General features: G+C 46.4%; 3 protein-coding genes across 9 annotated transcripts in view; 1 reads left to right on the top strand and 2 right to left on the bottom strand.

Moving 5' to 3' along the window:
* Positions 1-9: 9 nt before the first annotated feature.
* LOC143218972 (uncharacterized) lies at positions 10-1,146 on the bottom strand. Its single transcript, XM_076444674.1, has 2 exons — positions 654-1,146; positions 10-568 (listed from the first exon to the last, which is right to left on the bottom strand). Exons 1-2 carry the CDS (start codon positions 960-962, stop codon positions 293-295), a joined length of 585 nt encoding a protein of 194 aa, XP_076300789.1. The 5' UTR covers positions 963-1,146; the 3' UTR covers positions 10-292.
* Positions 1,147-1,227: 81 nt separating this feature from the next.
* Positions 1,228-3,646, top strand: Hdac3 (histone deacetylase 3). The gene has a single exon (XM_076444652.1). The coding sequence runs from the start codon at positions 2,088-2,090 to the stop codon at positions 3,387-3,389; it is 1,302 nt and encodes a 433-aa protein (XP_076300767.1). The 5' UTR covers positions 1,228-2,087; the 3' UTR covers positions 3,390-3,646.
* LOC143218949 (cytospin-A) overlaps positions 3,623-16,309 on the bottom strand; it is a 26,407-nt gene continuing 13,720 nt past the window's right edge. For 4 of the 7 annotated variants that reach the window (XM_076444599.1, XM_076444598.1, XM_076444600.1 and 1 more), the window contains 10 exons: positions 11,908-12,280; positions 9,670-10,038; positions 9,378-9,590; positions 8,847-9,302; positions 8,341-8,776; positions 6,547-8,142; positions 5,836-6,030; positions 5,588-5,761; positions 4,932-5,314; positions 3,623-4,850 (listed from right to left, as the gene is read on the bottom strand). In XM_076444599.1, the coding sequence (XP_076300714.1) occupies positions 4,761-4,850; positions 4,932-5,314; positions 5,588-5,761; positions 5,836-6,030; positions 6,547-8,142; positions 8,341-8,776; positions 8,847-9,302; positions 9,378-9,590; positions 9,670-10,038; positions 11,908-12,280 (4,285 nt within the window). In that variant the 3' untranslated portion in view covers positions 3,623-4,760. Of the gene's footprint in view, positions 4,851-4,931; positions 5,315-5,587; positions 5,762-5,835; positions 6,031-6,546; positions 8,143-8,340; positions 8,777-8,846; positions 9,303-9,377; positions 9,591-9,669; positions 10,039-10,487; positions 11,878-11,907; positions 12,281-16,309 lie in introns of those variants that run through there. The other 3 variants (XM_076444597.1, XM_076444602.1, XM_076444603.1) reach the window with 3 other exon arrangements.

The following is a 16,309-nucleotide window of genomic DNA, read 5'->3' as shown; positions in this document are numbered from 1 at the left end:
ATCGATATCCTTGTTCTGCATGTTTATTTGATATTGCATCATCGGTAATAATTATCAATATAAATACGTATAAAAAGGTATAAATTATACATTATACATTGCATGTACATGTGAAAGCAGCTCAATATCATAGGTAATACGTCACGATAACTGTGTAGGTACAAATTGCTACCTCGATGAGAATCCAATAAATATTTCAATTATAAGTTGCACAAGGCACGCAATTCCGAATGCGTTGCTAGGAAGTGAAGAGATCATTGTGGAAACCTTATTAAAGAATCAGGGGGCAATTTTATCTCAGCATGGAGAATCCTTTTCTCGTGAAACGGAATGGTCTGCACTGTATGTAATGCGTGTTCGATCCCGAGGATGTATGCACCGGTGTTTCACTGTTTTCCTTATCCCATGCGTGCCTAGGGGACTCTATGCCGAAAGGACTATACAACTTTGTTGGAGTCCGTCCTAACAACTGACGAGAACGTGTCTGAGGTGTCTGCAGTTTGCAGATGCTGTTCGGCGATTGTTGCTCTTCCAGTCTCTGCCGTCTGCGTGTTGAGCTTTTGAATTTCTGAAAAAGAAATAAGATGTTAACAATATGCAAAATGATCGAGCAAGTTGTGCAACTATATTGTTCACTTAAAATTGACTTAGACCTGGGAAATAGTCCCGAAGGTTGTGCGTACGGAAGATATTGTTTTGGATAGTTTTTCGGCTCCGCTCCGCAGAGCCCTTCGCGAATCCGCTGACATATTTCCGAGCGTCAAGTTGTTCCAGCTTCGATCGCTCGTCTGCTTGTCTTTCGGCGTTTTCTCCTTGCACGAATCGCTGGACTTGTCCTTCTCGAACCGATCCTGAAGTCGTCGCCTCAAGTTCTTCGAGTTCTTAGTGATCTCCGGCGAATTTCTCACACTCAGAACTTCCCGGTGGAATGTAAACGAAACGCTCCGTGAATCCGGTCTCATGGTTTCGACTTCTTTCTTCGTCTTCCTCTGGATTCGTAGACCAGCCACAATCCTTCGGACTCGTTCACCGTATATTGGAATTGTACTGCGAATAAATAACGTGAACACCGAACGAAATCGTCTTCATCCCTCGGAATCGGAATACGTTGGAAGAGAGCGTCCGTTGCCAACCGTCAGTGCCCAGAAAACAAGAATGGCCGCGTTGCAGCCGATCAATTATCGCAGCTTCCGATTAAACATTCAATGAAAATGAACGCACATTATGCTAACTGTGTTCAGAAATGAAAAAGAATGTCGAATGTATTATTCGACGACAATGTTGCGTAAATGTAGAATTTAAAAAACAGCGTTCCTCAACCTACGCGCTCTTCTAGATAAATTAACGACCCAAAAAATATAATGTCTGAGCTAAAGCGAGAAAAAGAATCGATTTATATTTTAGAGATTTTTTAAACTGAATCGTAGTTTCCATACATGAAAGTTAATTGTTAAAAGAATATTTTATACAGATCGTACGGCAAAATGGTTGAGAAGCGCTGTCATTGAATATTGATTTTCCAGGAAAGTTTAATCGGTGAAGTGTTCAAATTTAAGCGCCAGGGACATTCAAAATGCTACATTGTTATCGATCCTAAAGAGAAACATCCGGGAAACAGTTTAAATTTGAAATGATTTTGAAAAAAATGCAAATAAATTGCAGCAAGTGGTTTGTAATTTCCGAGCACCAAAAATTTCGAGAGCATCCTTCTAGATGGCGTACGAAAACTGTCAAATCAAGAAGATACCGTTGAAACTATGATATTGTTTATTATTATTGACAAATTTTATTCTACTGTTTATCGCGACCTTGTTGTTAGATAAGAATCCAGAGTGGTGTTTGATTGGGTTTGATTCGCTTGATCCCGTGCAAGGGAAATACCTAACAGAGGCAATGCGTGAACGATACTGATTTAACCTCTACGCTTGGTAAACAGGAGCTTTCTGAGTAAAAGACTAGAGGAAAATTATCAATACCTAATCGCTTCGATCTGTATAATGACGCTACAGATATCTTGATAACGAAAGCATATATTTTAATTCACCGCACCTCGCATACACTCCGATTCGGCTGCGGTAACCTCAAACATGAGTTACAACAAAAAGGTATCGTACTTTTATAATCCTGACGTCGGAAACTTTCACTATGGCCCCGGGCATCCGATGAAGCCTCACAGGCTCTCTGTAATCCACAGTCTGGTGCTTAATTATGGTCTGCACAAAAAGATGCAGATTTACCGTCCCTACAGAGCCAGCACTCACGACATGTGTCGTTTTCATTCAGACGAGTACGTAGAGTTCCTACAAAGAGTAACGCCACAGAATTTACAAGGATATACTAAGTACCTCAGCCACTTCAATGTGGGGGATGACTGTCCTGTGTTCGAAGGATTGTTCGACTTCTGCTCCATGTACACAGGTGCCTCGTTGGAAGGGGCTACCAAGCTGAATAACAACTGCTGCGACATAGCCATCAATTGGAGTGGAGGGTTGCACCATGCAAAGAAGTTCGAAGCATCCGGCTTCTGCTACATCAACGACATTGTGATAGCAATCCTGGAACTATTGAAATATCATGCCAGAGTTCTTTACATAGACATAGATGTTCACCATGGGGATGGAGTTCAGGAGGCATTCTACCTCACGGACAGAGTGATGACCGTATCGTTCCACAAGTATGGGAACTACTTTTTCCCTGGGACCGGAGACATGTACGAAATCGGTGCAGAAAGCGGGAGATACTACTCTGTTAATGTACCATTGAAGGAGGGCATCGATGATACTTCATATGTGCAGGTTTTCAAGCCTGTGATATCTCATGTGATGGAGTTCTTCCAGCCCACGGCCATCGTGCTACAATGTGGCGCAGACTCACTGGCTAATGATCGTCTAGGTTGCTTCAGCCTCAGCACTAAAGGGCATGGGGAGTGTGTCAAGTTTGTCAGAGACCTGAATGTTCCTCTGCTCACCGTAGGCGGGGGTGGGTACACCCTGCGCAATGTTGCTCGCTGTTGGACCTACGAGACCTCTCTATTGGTGGATGAGCAGATAAGCAACGAGTTGCCTTACACTGAGTACTTGGAGTACTTTGCACCAGACTTCACTCTGCATCCTGATGTTGTCACCAGACAGGACAATGCAAACAGCAAGCAATACTTGGAAGCAATCACGAGACACGTGTACGATAATTTGAAGATGATACAACATTCTCCCAGTGTTCAAATGCAAGACGTTCCTTGCGATGCTCTGCCACCGGAAGAGGAAAGGCAACCGGAGCCAGACCCAGACTCTAGACAGAATGTACAGGACACTGACAAAATGGTCGAACCAGCCAACGAGTATTATTCGGGAGAGAAAGATCAGGATAAGATGGACGTGAGCGAATCGTGATAAAGGAACGAATGAACTGCCGATATGATTGACAATGGAGATTGCTCTAGACTCTAGAATGTTATGATAGAGGAATGCAGCATTAGAAACGATGTTTATTGCTGAGCTGGTAATTGTAAATACTTTGTAAATACCTTGGAGATCATTAAAACTATTTCTTACTTACAATTAGATTCGGCTGTGTTTGTTAAACAAAATCCTGTCCTTTGTTAGAGAGTTGAATCCTTCGTGAATTTTTAAATAGTATTAGGCAAGTTTATTGTTTTATGTCAGACAGCATATTGTCTACAATGGTACAACAATGACGATGAGGATGATATTAATAGTAGTAGTAATAATCATAATAATAATCGTAATAATAATAATAAGAGCAATAACGATAACGTTTCCTTTATCTCTGTTTTGGGGCTATTTCTCGCTATATCACAGAGAACTTAATCCTCGTTCGTTCGTTCCTTACTATATATCTCGAGAATGAGTGTATATAGAAACATAAACGATGCTCTCTAATAAAATTTGCTGCTCCGGCTTCTCGTAGTCTACTAAACCTGACTAATATAATAAATTAGGTCGCTTTTCTTTTAAATTAAGGCGCTTCGTTCTGTACATTGGTTTTGTAAACTTTACAAAAAAGTTTCTCGAAAAATAATACAAGTACAAAAATACTCACGGTACGAGGAACGGAAATACTCGACACACTCGTTTGCATTTGTTTTTTTCTTTTCTTTTCGTTTAGAAAGCATGCAAAAGACCACGCGGCGTAGAAAAATCCTTTTGCACACAATACGGTAGCATGTAATCGATATAGTTGGCTCTGCCAAGGAGGCACTGAAGCATGCATTTTCACGCGCAGAAGACATCGGTAAAGCTTAGATTCTCGTGTTTCCTCTTTGCCCCGCCGATCGGCGGGTTTCTACAAAATCCCTGCCTCTAATTCTTTGTCCTTGTTCTCGCTCTACAGTATACCGTATCATACGTAGTACCGTATATACTACCGAACAAGTATACTGTACAGCGAATATACTATATATATAAATATTTATATATATATATGCGTGTGTATATAAATGCTCAGTCTCATAGTAAAAGAATGAAAAGCAATTCCATTTGGTGTTTAGTCTTCCAACGAGTACTCTGCTTCGAATCGCTCGCCGATCGCGATTGAAAACAGCAATCGGGATGTAGGCAGTGCTGCTGTGATCCAGCGATCCTTGGAAAGATCCATTAAAAAATAGTCGTCGCGAAATTTTGCCCTATAGAAAATTTGTCTTCTTCCTTTTTGGTTGACTAGATGATCTTGTTCTCATTGAATGGAGAGGAGGACCCGCCTCGGTGACACGGAACACCGACCACACACACACTATCAACAATTTACGTCTCAAAGTGTTTGTAAATACTGGTCACGTATGTCATGACTTGTTGCCAGTCGGGTCGCTCCAATTGACACATTTCACCTATGTTCTATGAAAGGGAGCAGATTTTCATTAATGAATTCGACGATACACAACGGTATAGCTCTCTGCCCATTCCCATCAAACTTACCAAAGTGGTGGGTATACCGACGCTCTCCGCGGCAGAGAAAGCGATGGAGAAGTTTCGTCCTTTCTCTACCGGCGTCAACGTATCGTAGGGTACCTTGTGTGGTAGGTAAGAGTGTAGGATGGCGCATAACGCCAGGCCATCGTTCCACGAGCTACTGAAATTCGTGATATCGATATTCCGGTAGCCTAACGTTTTGTTCTGACACCATTTGAGCAATGCGTTTCGTTTCGAGCCTCCGTTCTTAATCAGTCCGCAAAGTGGGTCTTTGCGCTCCGACAAGTCTGTCACGCTGTTCCGACGCACAAAGTCGATCGCCTTGGCGTTCAAAGCGGCAGAGTCCAGCAGCTCACCAGGGCTTAAGACCACAGGTGTTGACTTGGTCTCTGCGTTTGGAATCATTGGAAGAAAACGTGGCTGAGTTGTTGTTATCGTATGTATGTTTTTGGTCGAATCAAGCGTGGACAGCGTGCGAGCGTGTGTTTTTATGTGTCACAGAATATACACTTGATTCAATATACAATGTGAGTTATACAGTCCAACGATATATGTAAACCCATACGTGTATACACGCGTAACAAAATGTTTATCTGGTGACTAAGCAGCGATAGCTTCAAGAGCGCAGCGCGACTGTGTGTCTACTTAATGATTCAAGTTACCTGACAACGGCTTTCTCGTCATCACCGCTTGTGTTTTATTGTTATTCGTCGAGTTCGCCGTGCAGATTAAGTTATTGATCTGCTGTTGATCCCTGAGCGGTGCCTTCAATGTCATTATGTCGTTCGTTCCAATTGAGTTCAGGGATGACGTAGAACTGCTGCGACTTCCCGGTCCTAATTACAAAATCGTATATTAGTTACTAGGCTTTAAGCATTGTAATACGTTCAAGGTAAAATATTTACTGTACCTGCTTTAGCCTGTTTGGTGGCGTTCTCGATGCTCTCGATCAAACACTTCACCGACAGCCTCGAGTCCTGCCTGGAAATATTCGCTTTTCGTCGAGCTGCTATTTCCTGTTGCACGCTGGTCAACACGCACTGTTGAGTCTCGGTCGGAGTGCTGGCAGGCCTCTGCGGCGGCTGTTGTATCACCTTCTGATTAGCTGGAAACATTGCCAGAATGTTGACACCGTCTACTGGACCCGACCGTCGATCGAGAAAACGAAAAGAAAAGCAATAAGCACTATGTATTACATATAATCAAAAGATAAGCACAAATATAACGAAATCAAAAGTAGAATGAAGGAAAAAACAGAAAATAGAAACGCTAGAACGAAACTCATTCGAGTCTTCGGATTCTCAACGTAGAGTTCATACGTATATACCAGTTCTGTATTTACACACGACTTGTATACCAATGCACGGTACGACCAGGGACAAAAACATAAAGCAAATGGATAAGAAGACAACACTAGAGAACGTGTGTGGTGGTGGTTACTGATTTGAAACAACGTGAGGTGGTAAGAGGTAGGACCTAGAAGAGTTGTTGAGGCTAGAAACAAGAAGGGTGTACTTCGGTGGTGTGTCATTTGCTAGAGTATAAGAAACCAGGACAGACAATATGGGATCGAATTCTGCGATGCAAGCAACCACGTTTTTCACACTACTGGCCGACTTACGGTCGCGTTTTGTACCTATTTGCCGGCCTGGTCTCAGTTCCACGTCCTCAATGATCGTCTCAAATTTTTCTCTTAAAGACGACGTCCTCCCTATCAAAGTCTTATCCTTGCCGTTGAACAAGGAATCGTTTTGACCGCCTTTGCTATTGGGGCTTACATCTACGTCGCTCTCGGGCGACTGTTTCTCATCAGGAATCGCAGAACCACTTACAATTTGCTCCACAGTCGATTCGGCGGACTCGGACAGATTAGTGTTCAAAAACTGTATACGTTTCAATCTATTCGCTTCGCACAGGCTCAAGCTCCTTGTCCTCTGCGGCTCACTCGATATTTTTTGAGTTGGAGATGGCGAGTCCGAGCCTCGAGTATTCTCCTTCAAGTATGAATTCATTTCTTTCGGCGTCGTTGGCGAGTCGAGCGGAGATGTAGGCAAATTTTCCAAGGAAGAAAGAATACCTACAGTTTTCTCTTTCCGAGTGGCTTCTGTGTTAGCCTTCTTTGTATCAGAATTCTTATATAAGTAAGATTCGACTGGTACACTCTGCGGCCTCAAATACGATTGGTCTGTCCTATTCCTGTAATGTATGGCACTTCTCTTAACATTATCATAATCGTTGAGCAGCAATTCTTCATCGTTTTTCGATTTCTCACGAAGGTCGATGCTCTCCAGAGAAACGGAGCAATTTTTATTCCACAATTTAGTCCTGGAGATATTGCTCTTCGGAACAGTCTCCAAAATTGAGATTTCACCACCAGTGTTGGACTCAGTCTTGTTCGGAAACAACTTGCGCTTTTTATTGAGAAAATCGTCGCTGTTGAACTTTTCCTCTGACTTGGGAGTCGTGTCGAATTCCTCTAACAAGTTCTCCTTGTCCTTTTCCAGCTCTGGGTTACTCAATGTCCGAGATTCTTGTTCCGCGATACTGTTGGTACTTCGAGTACACTCTTGCAACACCTTCCTCATCCCCGGGTCCACCTCGAACTTCAAATCGTCCATCGCGTTCTCCACGCCGGAGAAAACATAATCCATAGGAACGTAAAATTTGCTATTCGAGATACTAATGCCGTAGGAGTCCTTCCCCATGTTCTGAATACCTTTTATATCCTTCAGGAAGGATGATTTCGCAGCTGCGCTAGTCACGTCTGATTTCGGATGACCCTCTGAACGCTTCAACGATTCGTCGGATCTCTTACTATCGTCCGTGAGATTTTGTAAGACGCGCGAATCCTCCAAACCGCTCAGGACCTTGTCCACATCGAAGGCAGGACAGAATTCGATTTCTTTGCCAGAGATTAGCTTTTCGTCCAATTGAACGGGCTCCTTGGAACCCGTTAATCGAGCGTGATAGAGCGATTCCGTGCTTAAACGAATTACTTCGGGAGTGACCGAGTCCTCGGGCTCCTCGTGTTCCGAGTTTTTATCCGTGTGACACGGATCCGGGTCGTTCGACGTGTTAATACTCAACATACCCTTCTTAGAGTCATGCCGCTTCTTAACGATAGTGCGGCCTCGTTTTAATATATTGCTCGCAGGTTTGCGACTATTTTTGATCGTGCTACCACCGTATGTCTTATATTGGGGGACTGGAGTGCTGGCTGTCATCCGAATGAAAGTTGGAAAAAAAAACAGACAACAGATATTGCATTAATTAATACTCCGGCTCGTCGGCGACGAACAAAAAGAAAATTATAAACTGGAATACGCTGTACGCTTCCCTAAGAGCATGTTAAAATAAGTAAACGTCTGTCCGTCGGGAACAAAATCTCGGTTCGGGACCGTGCGACCTCACTTACCTTTATTGAGCTTGTCGAGCTGAGCCTCCAGTGCTCTGAGCTTGTCCCGCTGTGCCTTGTTCTCCATCACGACCCGCTCCAGCTCGCTCTGAGCCTCAGTCTTGAAGTCGTTCGCGACTCTGACGGTCATCAACAGGTCCGTTTGGAACTGCTCCCACTCGACGACCTCCTCCTGCCTCAGCTTCCGCTCCTCGGCCAAGGCTCTTTCCAACTCGTACTGTCTCGTTTGAGCCTCGCGCTCTCTTCGTTGCGCCTCATTCAACGCAGCCTTCAGCTCCCTTTTATCCTCTAAATGCCTCTGACATTGCGCTTGTAATTCCGCCAGGGAATCCCTAACGAGCTGCAACTCGGTGCTCACGGACAACCGTTCGTCCTTCAGTTGGTCCAGCCGATACTCTAAGTCGTCGATGGCCGATTTCGCGTTGTTGCGGGCTACCTACAAGATATATTCCACATCAGTATCCCTGTTCAAAGAATCTACTAATTGTTACAATTATGATTTGTACTTTGTGTTCCTCTTGGAGCTGCGAAAATTGATCCTTAAGTCGATCGTGATCGCAATGCGAGCGAGCCAGTTGCTCTTGAAGAGCCGCTGCCTGCGTCTCTAATGTGTCTTTCTCCCTCCTCGCAGCGTCCAACAGCTCGTCAGCCTCGCTCTTGCTCTCCACCTGCCTAGACTGTTCCAACTCTTCGATCTTCGCCCGTGCGTTTTCCAGCAAGGTAGCTAGCCTACTAATCTCTATGCTTCTGTTCGCTCCCTCCTGCCTGGCCTCCGCCAACTCCATGTCCAATTGCTTTCGTTCATTGCTAGCTACCTCTACGGTCGACTCCAACAGGTGAACGCACTTCGTTAGACGCTCCGTTTCCGTGGCGCTAACCTCCGCGGCGGCTCGGAGAACCTTCAGCTCCGACGTCAACTCTTCCTGCTTCTGTAGCAGCGACTCCCGTTCTTCTTGAGCGCTCTGTGATCAACGAATCTGGTCAATACGCTGCTGTACTCCTCACAGTAACACAATTTTAGCTGTTAGTGTGCGTACCTTTAAAAGATCTACTAGCTTCTGCTCCCTCTCCGTGTTATACCCTTTAGAAGGCTCTTGTGGCTGTTCCTCCCTTAAAAGCAGGCCTTGCAACGTGTCCACCTTCGATCGTGAGTCTTCCAGCTTCTCTGTTTGCCTGCACAACGATTCCAGGAGCACATCCTTCTCCTCTGTCAACCTTTCGTTGTCGGCTTGCAACTCCGTAAGCTGTGCCTGCAAGGTGAAACCAAAACATGATTGTTTATTGTATCGTTACCGGATGCATCGATGTTCGCATGCCCTAAATTCGTACTTGTAAGTCGCTCAATTCTTGTATTGTTGCTTGCAGCTCCTCGTTGGTCGAATAATGTGTCTCCTCCATTTGCAATATCCTATCCTGCAGACATGCGACAGAAACCTCTGATACAGAACTGGAAGAGTGTTTGTCCCAATCCGGGGTGGTGCACTGAGCGCTGTCATGAGGCATGGACGTAATAGGGGTAGTAGCTTCATCTTGAGGTATAGCTATGGACGCCGGCGCAGAGTTGTGTAGTCTAGACGCATCCAACAGCAGCTGTTGCTTCTCCGAATCGGACAACGGAGAGTGAGCTACGTCTCTGAGCCTCGCACGGAGAGTCTCGTTCTCCTCTGTCAGACGTTCTAACTCCAAGCTGTGCTGCTCCTACGTGTCGAAGCAGAAAATACAAATGATTACTTCGCGAGTTCAATTCCTTACAAGCTGTGAATTATATTATTGTGCGAAAACTATATTTTTGTTTGGGGAAAAAAAAGAGCACACGATGCCTGGAAAACCGCTTATGTAAAAGAGAACATGGAGGCCGACTAGACTCTAATTACTCGGGCCAAACGATACAGGGAAACACGATATGCTCAGCTGCACGGTGTACCGTGACAATACCGAGAAATCGTTCGTCGATTCAAGGCGAGCGATTTTTCCACGATCCCGACCAGAAACGCGGGCGATAAGTGTCACTGATCGAGGTTAGGTCTGTAAACCGTTACCGCGAGCGTTTCACTAAACGTTCGAGAGGCTAGGCAAACAGCCGTGCACTCACGATTCCTCGTACAAACGTAAACAATTTCGAAAGCAAGGTGACTCTTGTCGTTTACCGTAGACGAAGAGAGACAACGTTTTTTCATAGCGTTCGCGGTCGTTTCGCTTCACAAGCTTTCCCTTCCTTCGTAAACATCCCCACGCTTCACGCCCTCTGCCTCAAGTTCGAGTGCGCGGGACTTCGACGTTAACCTTTTTAGGGCCGGCATTTTTCCATGCAACATTGTTTCACTTTTGCAAATATATACATTGTATATTGTATTTAGAAACATGTTTGAAATCTTCGTCGCGAGTCTGATTCGATATTACACGATAACGGGATAAACGCGTGCACTCTGAAGCTTAATAATTGATCCAAATCAAACACGAATCGATAAAAAATCAAAACACAGGATTCTCTTATCGACCGATCGGTAAACATTCAAATGGTTCTACGAACGATTACGAGAGAGCTCGAGTTTGTATTTTCTTTCGCGGGAGACTACAATAAAAAGCCTGTTTACAAACGTTTTTTTTCATTTCCTGTCTGAGCTGCAAGCCGATAAGCGAGTTTACGAAAGCGACGATCATAAAAAGAGGAAAGAAAGAATGCTCGGATACATCGTTCCCGCCAATAAAATGACTCGGTATCGCGGACCGGAGCCGATGAGATTACAGCCTCCGATTACGTAATGTCCGCTTTTCGTAATATCGCGCTCGGCTCGAGAGGAAATAAAGAAAAAGAACACGGATCACCCACGTTCGGCTTGGATCTCGCAGTCGGTCGATGGCGGCTCGAAACCGCCCTCGATCGACGCTGTTTCCCCGTGTTTGTTTTCCTTGTAAGGTCGACGATATTACGCGACATCGGGGATAGAGGATTCAGGTGGGAGGATCGGGTCTGAACCACGCGCGGACTCCACACAGAGGGGGAAGCTAAACGCGGAGTAAACGGGCATTGAAGTCTCTCTGGCGTAACTTCCTAGACAGCTCCGATCAATTATGTTCACTAGACTGCGAATCTTTATGCATTTATAGCAAAATTGTGTAGATGAAATTCAAAGTTGTCGGAAAATTAAAAAAATTCAAGATGTCAATATATGATTTCTCTTCTATTAAAATCATTATGGGAAGAAATGACATTCGATTTAGTTTCCATTTCTTGCAATCGATGCAGACAATTTTGATTTTGCATGAAGATCCGCAGTCTAATGATCACTATACGCAAAATAAAAATTGTCGGCATCAATTGCAGTAAACAGTAACCATATAGACCTCTCTTTAACCCTTTGCACTATAATAACGAGTTAGGACGGAATTTCATGTATCAGTTTGCAGGGCTTACAGTCTCTGAACGTCGATCATAGATGCTTCTGACGATCTTACGACAGTCTCATGGCCAGGGTGACGTTTTCATCTAGGTTAGGGCGACGTTCGTCTGTGATCGAGGGCGGCCGATTCGCCAAGCCACCCTTCACGTTATTTCACGGGATTTACCTTGATCGAAGTGAGTTCGGCTTGCAGCTCGCGTAGATTCTGAGCGTCGCAGGACGCCTCTCTAAGATTGGACTCGAGCCGACCGCGTTCCTTGCGCAACACCTCGATCTCGCGCTCAAGCTCCTGCATCCTGGACCCCTTGGCGGGTCCCTTCGAGTTGTAGTTCCCCTTCGGGTTCCCTTTGGAGCCTTCCTTACCGAGGGAGCCCCAGTTCCCCACGGGAGGGTTCTCGTTCTTTGCTTCGAGCGAGGAGGCGCTGGCAGCCTGCCGCAGCGGGACGTGCTGTTGCTCCTGTTGTTGTTGTTGTTGTAGCTGTTGCGGCTGCGTCGGTTGCTGCTGCTGCTGTTGCTGCGCCGGTTGGTTTTGTTGTCCTCTGCGAAACAGCGATTTGAACTTCATCATGGTCGACCGTCACCGTTTCACTGGGCACTCAATCGTAAATTCATTATTCCTACACACACGCGGAGGGGGATAGATTACGGGGGACTCGATTTCGGTGACACGGAGTCTTTCGCTCTCGGTCACGCTCGTTCGGGGAACATTATTCTGGAGGACGGAGGAGTACACGTCCCGAGGAATTGTTCGATCACGTTCGATCCTCGCGGACGAGGGCAGGACGCGCAAAACGCGATCCCGGTCGATAAGAGACTCATCTCAGAGTCCACCCTGGACTGGCTGGCTCGGCCGATAACTGTCAGGACGAGTCCTACGGACGATCGCTATCACCACTATCACGTTACTTCTCACACAGGATCTGTCTACAAATAAAAGAGAGAGTCGCAGACCACTTTCACGGGAAAAGAAACACCGAATATCTCTCGGAAGACGAAGTCGCACGGAGTGGGGCGAGAGGAGATGATCGGTCACCGAAGAATCCGAAGAAGATACACGCGAGACGCCGCGCTGCGACCTCGAGCCACTTTCGTCCCGGCTTCGAGGATCCTCTCGGAATCACTGAACGAACGAGGAAGATGCTGGTCCACTCGGATCCACCGAGAACGAGGGACGACTAACCAACCACGGTCGCGTTTCCATTTCAGCATCCGACCACTTGTTGCACCACGGCGGATCTACGACCGCGCGGCCGCCTCTCGCACTCGTCACGTAGTCGCCCGTTCAGGAAACGTTCTCGCACTCTCCTGACCGAGTCCCGAGTCGGTCATGTCACGGGGAAACGACACTCGCTCGAAGAAAACGATCGGCCACAGGAATCACTCGAACGTGTCGAACGACCAAGACAGGTTCGCGATCGACCGAGCGCCACCCGAAAGATTCATTTTCGACGCACCACGGGGAACGTCACCGCACGACACGATTGTTTCACTTTCAAAGGATCGAGCGACTCAGCCGCGACAGAAACGAACGATCGAGGACAATGCTCAACCCTCGAGGACGCATCGGTAACTGAACGCGAAACGACGAAACTCGAGAGACTACCCCAGACTACCCCCACTACGGCCGTTGCCCCCACCACGCTTTCGTGACAGTAGGCGCAGGGCTGTACGACGGTGAGGCCCGTTCCGGCCGCCCTGCATGAATAAATTGTGAAACTTTTTCACAATCTATCGCATTAACCCTTTGCGCTCGAAGCTATATCAATTCCAACACGAAATATTTCTTCCGACCGAGAATAGTTCTCTTCTATATATTTTTTTCTCGTAATATACATACGAATGTTTAGTACTTTATTAGATACAAACAAAATTAACAATGCAAAAAATATTTCAAATAATGATGTAGCAATTTTTATTCGCGCCTTAGAATCACCGTTCGGGTGTCAAGATATCCATGCAAATTTTTAGCCATATTTTTGTCATGTACACCTTTGGGTAAAATAAATCTGTTTGAGAAATCTCCCGGGTAGGGAGAATAGCTCGGGTAATGTGAGAACGAAAAGTAATAAAATGTCCACGTTCCGGAATGCTTGGTGATCGGAATGGGGGATGAGGGTAGGTCCCAGGGGTTCCCAGAACAGCGGGGAAGTTCACAGCTGAGCATTTTTAACGCACGACGAGTGAATGACGACGGAAAAATACGTTGATACTGTAACGACGAGGAGACTCAGCCCGGTCCATTTGGGAGATGGGTTTTCCGGCATTCCAGCGAGCCTCGTGGATCGTTATCGACCTACGAGGATAGATGGGGGCCAATCGGGGGAGGCTAGTTTTCATCGGATCGAGGAAGTGAAATTTCTCTTACGCAAGATTCTGCCGGGTTTCTCCAATCGGAGCAAACGCTCTTTCCGTTCGCCTCGATAAGAGGACGCGAGGTATATCTCTGAGAAAATTCAGAACAGAATGTAGTTCGTCAGCTGGAAGCGTACGAACGTGGAAAGTGGTGCAGCTTTTACGGCCATAAAAATCTGCTAGATATTCTTGTTAACGATGGAAAGTATTTCACGGGAGAGTGTAGAAGACTGCCCATGAAGTAGCCGATTCTCCGTTTGGCCGTTCGACGTGTTGACAGAAAGGGGGCTCACGGGGTCCCACAAAGGTCCCAAATCCCTAAAACGTGGCGAAAACCTGAAGAGAAAAATTATTTCACGTCCACGTTGGTTTCGGGATTCAACGAAAAATTGATTTCCGTAGTTTTGCAGGAAGGTACGAAAGGGCCAGCGTTTGGTGAAGTCGATGGGCATTCGATTGGGCCGGTGATGCGGCTCGATCGTTCGTCTCGTTGGTCGATTTTTCAGCCGACCGAGCAGAGCAGCAGAGAGAGAAGAAACGCGGAGGATGAAGAGAAAGAGGGATAATTGCCGCGGGAGAGCTGGTGGGGCTAAGACAGCCTGTACGCCCCGGCCCCGGCCCCTGGTCCCGAGTCCCGGTACTCTGGGAACGAGTACATACTCCGCGGAGGATGGAGGATGGTCAGACAAGCGCCGAGGCTGGGGAAGGGAAGTAGAAGCTGCTTAAGGAGGCCACGGAATCTGCAGACGTCTCACCGTCGACCAGTTTTCTCATACGGTCGACATATGGTATGTACCCGGTGGCCAGAACTTCTCCGGGACACTGGACTACCTGCTACGAGCCGAGTCTCACTGTTTCAGGGACGATACACGACCGATCCGACCCCCTACAAAACACATTCTCTTAGCTACTTCTCCTGTCTCGTTAACTTCGCATTCCTGAGCTAGCAGCGACACATTCCTGAGCTATAAGGGTGACAGACCTTGGTCCCGAGCTTTAGAAGGCTTTCTACTTTGAGCCACAGCTTTAGGAAACCTCGTGCTTTGGCCCAGATCATCTGGATGACTTTATGCTCCGATCCCGAGTCCTGAATCTCAGGAGCAACGTTGCCAGACGGTGTATATTCCCCTCTACCGCTAAATGTGGCTCGATTCTCTGCACGAGGGGATACGTGACGTCACATTATTCCCGCTACGAGGAGAATCGAGCCACGTTTAGTGGTAGAGGAGGAAGCATTTCGAGGGGAATACACATCGACATCGGCTGGTAACGCTGCTCATGAGTTAGAGCCAAACGGTGCTAACTGAAGCTTGACCGTTGATATCAACGTTCAATCTTTGCTACACACCCATTGAGAACGCGATAAGATAAGCCTCAGTGTTTACAAATCTCGCCGGACTGTGAATCTGTGAATAGAGCTCTTCAGAGAACGTTGCTTTATCAGAAATTCTTCATTGATGATGCTCGATACCATTTAAGTAGGCCTGGATAAATAGGGGCAAGATGAAGTTGCCTTTGGGACTGTAGAATCTGGAGAGACCAGTATCACGACTGCATCAATCTGAATCTGGAATCATTGGAAGGCTGTTAGATGATTTGTCATCTGAACGTACTGTTTGTTATGTACCACTTATGGTAGAAATAGAATCTTGAACGAGATCTTGATACAAATGCGAGGTACTTTGAAATTGGATCTTAATTGTAATTTTTCCAACGATCCACTGGGTTCTACGAACGGCTGAGTATACCGGGTGGCCCGGGTCAAAACGATCACCGAAGATCAGCAGGGGGGATAGCGGAGGAATCGACGGATAGGCAAAATCTGATTCCCGATGGTGCAATGCGACACCATAGGCGATTCCACGAGGAGGGAAACGACACCGGTACTAACTTGCAGGCGCGAATGGCTGCCGATACACCTGATCGCGTCGCGTCATAATCTAACAGGCTCGTAAAGCCGGCTTGTTCGCCGTAATGGGTCCCGTGTCCGCGACACTATCGCTGCAGTTGCAGTCGCGGCGTGCGCACAGGGACGCTGTGCTGCACGTGTCCGCTCGCGGAACCGGTATGCAGCGTCGCACTTTTTCCACGGGATTAGCGGAAATATGAGTCTGCCCGGCGCACTCTGGGCCGGAATCGCGAGTAGTTGGACAAAGTCCATGCCTCTGTTAATTATACGTTATTAATTAGAAATAATGTAATTTAAAATTACAAAC

The sequence above is a fragment of the Lasioglossum baleicum genome, chromosome 20 (assembly GCF_051020765.1).
Source record: "Lasioglossum baleicum chromosome 20, iyLasBale1, whole genome shotgun sequence".
In the NCBI taxonomy this organism is placed as follows: Eukaryota; Metazoa; Arthropoda; class Insecta; order Hymenoptera; family Halictidae; genus Lasioglossum; species Lasioglossum baleicum.
Note: the sequence above shows the minus strand (reverse complement) of the source record. Positions and strands in the feature narration are given on the sequence as shown.

Excerpts from the sequence above, each read along its gene's own strand:
- LOC143218972 (XM_076444674.1), bottom strand. The coding sequence starts at position 962 with ATGAGACCGGATTCACGGAGCGTTTCGTTTACATTCCACCGGGAAGTT. Across the intron at positions 569-653 it reads CCTTCGGGACTATTTCCCAG|AAATTCAAAAGCTCAACACG; the intron begins GTCTAAGTCAAT and ends TTTCTTTTTCAG.
- Hdac3 (XM_076444652.1), top strand. The coding sequence starts at position 2,088 with ATGAGTTACAACAAAAAGGTATCGTACTTTTATAATCCTGACGTCGGA.